The following is a 7,766-nucleotide window of genomic DNA, read 5'->3' as shown; positions in this document are numbered from 1 at the left end:
CATTTGGGAACTCATCCTTGTGCCATTTTTCCCCCCTTGCTACTTCAAATAGAAATTACAAGGAGGAAGGCAATTCCTTATGCAGTTTGAGATGTTTTTTTGTACTGAATTCGGGGTTTTCAGGTTTTTTGTTTGTTGTGTGTGTGTGTCTGGTGTGTGTTTGTTTTTTAGTTTGATTGTTTTTTGTTTGTTTTTGCTTGGAGGAGTGCATTAGTAACAAGAGATGACTCAACTGAACCAGGATAGCTGCTGAAAACCACATGAATAGCAAGTCAAAAGGATCAAGTGAAATGTTGATTTTACATGAAAGTTGTTTTGGGTGATGTCATACTTCAGAATTGTGGCTTCTTTGGGCAATGCCAATCATGCTGTCATAGTGAATAGGGGAAACAGAAAGGTATATGGCACTCACACCGAGTCCAGACAGTTATTTTGAACCTTATTCTGAATCAAAGTTACTGAAAATGCAAATCTTCCTGGGTCTTGGCTAATGGATTGTCCGCCTTGAGACGTGTTCGGTTTTACCACTAACTGATTCCTCATGGGCAAGTAAATAAAAGAGTTTCTGTGTGACACGTTGTTTTTTGCACCATTCCCTCATTGTATGTGCCTGGGCACTTGATTTGTTTATTTCATATTTGATGGTATCCATATTTAAATTGCACCCAGCTTCAGTTTCCCATTCACCATAGAAAAAACCCACATGGTTTAAAATTGCATCAAAACCCCTAACCTGCTTGAGTTCTTTTTACCCTTTTCCATGAAACATTGCCTGCATTTGTGTATGTATGCAGCATTTTGGGAATCGCCTACATTGGGTTAATGTGTGAAGCAGTAAACTCCACCAGTAAATGATCGTCTGCTCTGCATGGAGACAGGGATGAGGGATGATAATATGGGAGGGGGATCAGTTTAGGAACTGATCATTTGGGGATCACTATTTGCTCCGCTGGACTTATCTGGCACTGCAGAGAAAACCACCTCGAGGATTGTGGCCTGGGAACTCCTTCCTCAGCAGTAACAAGCTCTGGTCAAAGTGAAGGAGAGAAGCATTGAGTCAAGGGTCAGTCAGACTTAGGTTCAGAATGGTACCAACAGGGATGGAAGAGGGCCAGACAGGCAGGAGAGCTCTGGGGGTGGGAAGCTGCCTGGAGGTCAGCTAGGAGATGCAGGAGCAAGCAGGTTCCTCTACTGCTTTCTGGGACCCAAAGACAGAAGGCTCCCCCACACCCCACTCTGTTTGGGAGATGAGTGACAGAAAACTAGATGCAGTATGTTTACCTGAAAGTAAAATTTGGTCATCCCTTTTGAAAATATTTTTCTGGAAGCCCACAGAGTCATCTGTGCTTTTTAAGATAGTAGTGTGCAGGAGTGAACTGATTGATGGCATACCGCTTAACTACGTATGGACTGAATCCCAGGCAGCTAGACCTCTTCCAAAGACTCCTTCCACCTTACTCTTTTAACTATCCCTCTCTATGGCAACCCAGTGCTCCACCGCCATCCTCCACTGTACTGGGGCTCTCCTGTCTTCTTGGCTCAGACTCTTATCAAGCTCATGCCTAGATAATAGACATTCATCAATTGAAATGCTGATGTGGTACTTATTACCATGTAGCTCCTAGCAAACTCTGTGGTCTGGGGTCATTTGAGATACAGATAAGAAGTTCATGGCCTGTATTCACTATGCTTGGTGGTCCATGCAGAGGCAGTAGTTTCAGATTGTTACGACTGAAGCATGATTAATCATCCTTTTTCCCTACTGTTTGCTGTGTGCTCTGTCCATGTAAATTCTGGATAAAATACGGGAACTGAAATAAAACGTATGGCACTGCTGGAGGTTGTTGTTGTTTGACCGATTGAAATTACTTGGAGTTTTCAGAGCCTGTAAGAGGAAAAGCTCCTAAGTGTAGCCATGTGTTCGCTATGGAATGATTTAAACAGAAATCCTTTTGCAAGTGATGACCATTGAAAAACTGTTTTCTTTTTATTTTTTAGATTGTTTCTCTTTATTCAGAAGCATAAAGTTGTTTGCTGATTGCAAGAAGATGTTTCTTTGGCTCTTTCTGATTTTGTCAGCCCTGATTCCGTCGACAAATGCAGATGTGGACGTATCTGTGGAAGTTTGCAGCGTGTGCTCCTGCGTGTCAGTTGAGAATGTGCTTTATGTCAACTGTGAGAAGGTTTCAGTGTACAGGCCCAATCAGCTGAAACCGCCTTGGTCTACTTTTTATCACCTCAATTTCCAAAACAATTTTTTAAACATCCTCTATCCAAGTACATTCTTGAATTTTTCACACGCAGTATCCCTGCAGCTGGGAAATAATAAACTGCAGAACATTGAGGGAGGAGCCTTTCTGGGGCTCAGTGCATTAAAGCAGTTGCACCTGAACAACAATGAATTAAAGATTCTCCGAGCTGACACTTTCCTTGGCATCGAGAACTTGGAGTATCTCCAGGCTGACTACAATTTAATCAAGTATATTGAACGAGGAGCCTTCAATAAGCTCCACAAACTGAAAGTTCTCATTCTTAATGACAACCTGATTTCGTTCCTTCCTGATAATATTTTCCGATTTGCCTCACTGACCCATCTGGATATACGCGGGAACAGGATCCAGAAGCTCCCCTATATCGGAGTGCTGGAACACATCGGCCGGGTTGTCGAATTGCAATTGGAAGATAACCCTTGGAACTGTAGCTGTGATTTGTTGCCTTTGAAAGCTTGGCTGGAGAATATGCCATATAACATTTACATAGGGGAAGCTATCTGTGAAACACCCAGTGACTTATACGGAAGGCTTTTAAAAGAAACCAACAAACAAGAGTTATGCCCCATGGGCACGGGCAGTGATTTTGATGTCCGCATCCTGCCACCGTCTCAGCTAGAAAACGGCTACACTACTCCCAATGGGCACACGACCCAAACATCCCTACACAGATTAGTGACCAAGCCACCGAAAACGACAAATCCTTCCAAGATCTCCGGAATTGTGGCAGGCAAAGCCCTCTCCAACCGCAATCTCAGTCAGATCGTATCTTACCAAACAAGGGTGCCTCCTCTGACACCTTGCCCGGCGCCTTGCTTTTGCAAAACACATCCTTCAGATTTGGGACTGAGTGTCAACTGCCAAGAGAAAAATATACAATCCATGTCTGAACTGATACCGAAACCTTTGAACGCCAAGAAGTTGCATGTCAATGGCAATGGCATCAAAGACGTGGACGTCTCCGACTTCACTGAATTTGAAGGACTGGACCTGCTCCATTTAGGTAGCAATCAGATCACAGTGATCAAGGGAGACGTCTTCCACAATCTCACTAATTTGCGCAGGCTGTATCTCAATGGCAATCAGATAGAAAGACTCTATCCCGAAATATTTTCAGGACTTCACAACCTGCAGTATCTGTATTTGGAATACAATTTGATTAAGGAAATCTTAGCAGGCACCTTTGACTCAATGCCCAATTTGCAGTTACTGTACTTAAACAATAATCTCTTGAAGAGCCTGCCCGTTTACATTTTTTCTGGGGCCTCCCTTGCCAGACTGAACCTGAGAAACAACAAATTCATGTACCTGCCTGTCAGCGGGGTGCTCGATCAGCTGCAGGCCCTCACCCAGATAGACTTGGAGGGCAACCCCTGGGACTGCACTTGTGACTTGGTGGCATTGAAGCTGTGGCTGGAGAAGTTGAACGACGGGATTGTTGTCAAAGAACTGAAATGTGAGACGCCTGTGCAGTTCGCCAACATTGAACTGAAGTCCCTCAAAAATGAAATCTTATGTCCCAAACTCTTAAACAAGCCATCTGTACCATTCACGAGCCCTGCACCTGCCATTACGCTTACTACCCCACTGGGTCCCATTCGCAGTCCCCCTGGTGGCCCGGTGCCTCTGTCTATTTTAATCTTAAGTATCTTAGTGGTTCTCATTTTAACTGTCTTTGTCGCCTTCTGCCTTCTTGTTTTTGTGCTCCGGCGCAACAAGAAGCCCACAGTGAAGCATGAAGGCCTAGGCAACCCTGACTGTGGCTCTATGCAGGTGCCGCTGAGGAAGCATGACCACAAAACCAGCCAGAAAGACAGCCTGAGCACAGAAGCTTTCATCCCACAGACCATAGAGCGGATGAGCAAGAGCCACACCTGCGGCTTGAAGGAGTCCGAAACCGGCTTCATGTTTTCCGATCCGGGACAGAAGGTCGTGGTGAGAAGTGTTGCCGAGAAGGAGAAGGATTTATTACATGTGGATACGAGAAAGAGACTGAGCACAATTGATGAGCTGGATGAGTTATTCCCTAGCAGGGATTCCAATGTGTTTATTCAGAATTTCCTGGAAAGCAAAAAGGAGTACAACAGCATCGGTGTCAGTGGCTTTGAGATCCGCTATCCAGAAAAGCAGCAAGATAAAAAAAGCAAGAAGTCACTTATAGGAGGCAACCACAGCAAGATTGTAGTGGAGCAAAGGAAGAGCGAGTATTTTGAACTGAAGGCCAAACTTCAGAGTTCCCCCGACTACCTACAGGTCCTTGAGGAGCAAACAGCTTTGAACAAGATCTAGGTCATGCAATCTTAATTCATACAGAGGACATTTATTTAATGATGAAAGTGCCTTTTGTTGACTTCTAACTTCCAAATGCTATATTATCAATAGGCATAGAGGCAGGTGTTTCCAAGGGTGTCTCATTAACTGTAGCTGCAAAGATGTGTCAAGTAGAATTTCCTTAGTAGATTTTACTACATAAAACCTATACTGTGGAGTCCTGTGGGGATACTGCGAACTCTACTGCCAAAGGGATGCTTTATACACATAATACACTGAATTTCACCTCAAGAGGCAAATCGCTTTTGTACCCCAGTGCAAAACCTTCGTCTCTTTGTGCTTTGTGAAGCAAACTCAAGAAAACTGGTACCAGTGTTTGTACCTCGGCTGGGTCCTTCATCTTGCACGTAGATTAAGTTGGTGGAACTGGATTAATCCTTTTGATTTGTGGCATTGTAACAACTCTGTGTAAAGATTATCTGAAAAGTTAAAAAAAAAAAAAAAAAAAGCATGCAAAGAGAGAACATTCGATAGTGTTTGTAACTCGGTAACCTTTATGGCCTGCATCTTGAAACCACTGGATTTATAATGTTAAATTGTGCAAATATTTGTTTAAAATATACCATGCATTACATAACTATAAAATAAATTGGAACACTTTAAGCATTACCTGTCTATACATAAAAACCTAAAAGAGGAAGAATCCACATGAGTTACACAGCGTTTGTGGTGATCTGAAGAAATACGTGATGCTTATCAGAATTAAACACGGCTCAAATTAACGAACATTAGAGTTTGTTCTCAGTTATGTGAAATACCCACAATCCTTAAAGGTTGTCCAAAATTAGCAAAGTGCTTACCGTGTGAGCGCACCCAAAGCTATTTTTGTAACATAATTCATATTTATGAAGTACTTTGTATACTACGTAGGAAAATATGTACTCCTTACTATGTATTTAAAATGCCTGACTTGTTTTCCTGATCACAGTGAATTTATCAATAAGTATCCATTTAGACAGAAAAATATACCAAACTGAAACTGCAGCTGACGTGTACAGAAATACTCTGGACATTGTGATCAGGTATAATGAAAAAAAAAAAAAGACAAAAAAACTAACAAAACAAAAATACAAAAAAACAGTTCTGTGCTATTGTGAAATTAGCATATTACCTTCAGAATTGTTACCAATTGTGCATTTTAAAATAGATTCCTTAGTTTTCTAGTATCTTGTCTGGGGCAGTTGTTATTTGCCATCAATTGTCTTGCTTTTCAGGATTCTATGAGCTTAATTCAAATAGTTTTCATGACAAGTATTTAAAAAATGACTGCATAAGGTTAGTAGTCCTATCCTGTATGCATCGCTATCCTGTTCTTTCATCATTCTGACTACTATCAGATAACCAAGTAGAACAGTAAACATGGTAATCTCAGCTATCAAAACCACACTGTAAAATGCTTTCATTGGTCTCAGATGACTTCACAGTCTGCAACCACAAATGATATGCCACTGTGTTTGCTTGCGCTGTTCCGGTCAAAGTCAAAATTGGTCAAAGGAATGAAGTGTGTGATGATGGCAGGTATCTGAAGATTTTGAGGAGCTCCTGATTGCCAGAGTGGCATCTAGAAACACATTGCCTTCTCGGCCTGCCTGTGTATTTATTTTTTTGTGCTACATCTCTTATAATTACTATATTAATCAGTCAGATGGCCGAGAAGGTGCACATAGTTGTTCTTCATTAATTTCAAGTGGTGGATGTTTTGGTGCGGCTTCCAAATTGATATTCTGGTTAAGTTATAACAGCAGTCCCTTTACCAGTCACTAATTTCAGGGTTTTATGTATTTGTTCCAAGATAAAAGTTTGGCATTCTTGGAGTTTGTGTGTGTGTGTGTGTGTGTGTGTTTGGGTATATATTCATACATATAGATAATTTGGAGTATTTTTCTTTTCTTAAATAGCAAAAAGAAAAAAAAAAGTTGTCTCCACATGTATGTGCTGGTGCTCCTAAAACTTTAGTGTTTAATTTTAATGTTCATGACGATGTCTGTGAAACTTTATATGACTATAAAAAAGATCCAAACAAATAATTGCATTCTGATCTTGAAAAGACATTAAGATGTGTACCCAACAGCTTGATTTCATGTACAATTTCCTAAGGACTTTTAATATGCCATTACCATGCATGCGTGCCCCCATGGATTAAAGGGCTCCTAATACATACTGACAGGATAAAGATGCAAAAGCTTCCAAGAAGGTGTTTTAGTTTATCCTGTCAATGAAGTATGGATTGAGGAATCTTGAGTACACACTTACGGGAGGAACTGGAAAGCTCCAGCCATGATCTGGGGATAACAGGTCATTGGAATGATGCCTTTTATTCATTGTGGTGATGCTTTGAAGATGTTTCAAGGTTTCTGCAGTTGTCGATGACAGGAGTACCTGCTGCCATCACAAAGCTTGCTATGGCATATTGGCTATCTCATACTCTTCTGCTGAAAGGTATCGACGTCTAACTTTTTTTTTTTTTTAAAGTAATTTAAATATACGTGGTACTTTGGAGGTTCTAATTGTAAATGAATGATAGTAACAAATCATTGGTTAAGGCTCATATACGTTCCTTAACTAAAGTCATTGTGCCTACATTATACCGTGTATACTATTTTGCACTGGTCTCATTAGTTCTCCTTGTACATTTTATAATAATGTAGTTAGGCATAAGTTTTGAGTTGCGTACAAGAGCAGTAAAAATACTGCATCTACATTTTGTTGGTTTTCAGCTATAACCTTGATGTTAGTTTTAACCCCTTAAGGAATGACAGATATGTTGGTGCAGCGTTTTTAGAAGTTGGATTCAGCTCTAGAAGAATCTAGCAATGCTGCTTTGTACAGTGGTGTGGCATGTCATGGGCTTCTTGGCATTGTGTTCCTGTGAGGGAACCCTGTTAGAACAGTGGCAAAGAAAATTAGATCGTATGGAATCAGTGAAGGGGTTGAGATCATATATTGTGTCTGTGTAATATAAATCAAGTTTTAAATTATTTTTTTATGAAATCAATAAAGATGATTCAATTCTTTAAAAGTAAATCTTTGTGAAATTTTATGAGAAAGCAGCTATTATAAAGTACAGTGATCCAAGTCTATAAGGCAATTTATATTCGATATTTAGTTTTCCATTCTGAATAATAAACTGAAGAAATATATTCATTAGAAAATCATTTAAGACCA

At 40.6% G+C, this 7,766-nt stretch overlaps 1 protein-coding gene across 1 annotated transcript; it reads left to right on the top strand.

Moving 5' to 3' along the window:
- The first annotated feature begins 1,961 nt into the window (after window positions 1-1,961).
- Window positions 1,962-4,559, top strand: SLITRK4 (SLIT and NTRK like family member 4). Its single transcript, XM_007952847.2, has one exon. The coding sequence runs from the start codon at window positions 1,962-1,964 to the stop codon at window positions 4,557-4,559; it is 2,598 nt and encodes an 865-aa protein (XP_007951038.1).
- Window positions 4,560-7,766: the final 3,207 nt, after the last annotated feature.

Source organism: Orycteropus afer, unplaced genomic scaffold (genome assembly GCF_000298275.1).
Source record: "Orycteropus afer afer isolate SDZICR_OR568_19922 unplaced genomic scaffold, OryAfe1.0 scaffold00361, whole genome shotgun sequence".
NCBI classification, from domain to species: Eukaryota; Metazoa; Chordata; class Mammalia; order Tubulidentata; family Orycteropodidae; genus Orycteropus; species Orycteropus afer.
This window is presented reverse-complemented; position numbering and strand designations above follow the sequence as displayed.

Bases quoted from the DNA above. Each gene is read 5' to 3' on its own strand.
- SLITRK4 (XM_007952847.2), top strand. From the start codon at position 1,962: ATGACCATTGAAAAACTGTTTTCTTTTTATTTTTTAGATTGTTTCTCT.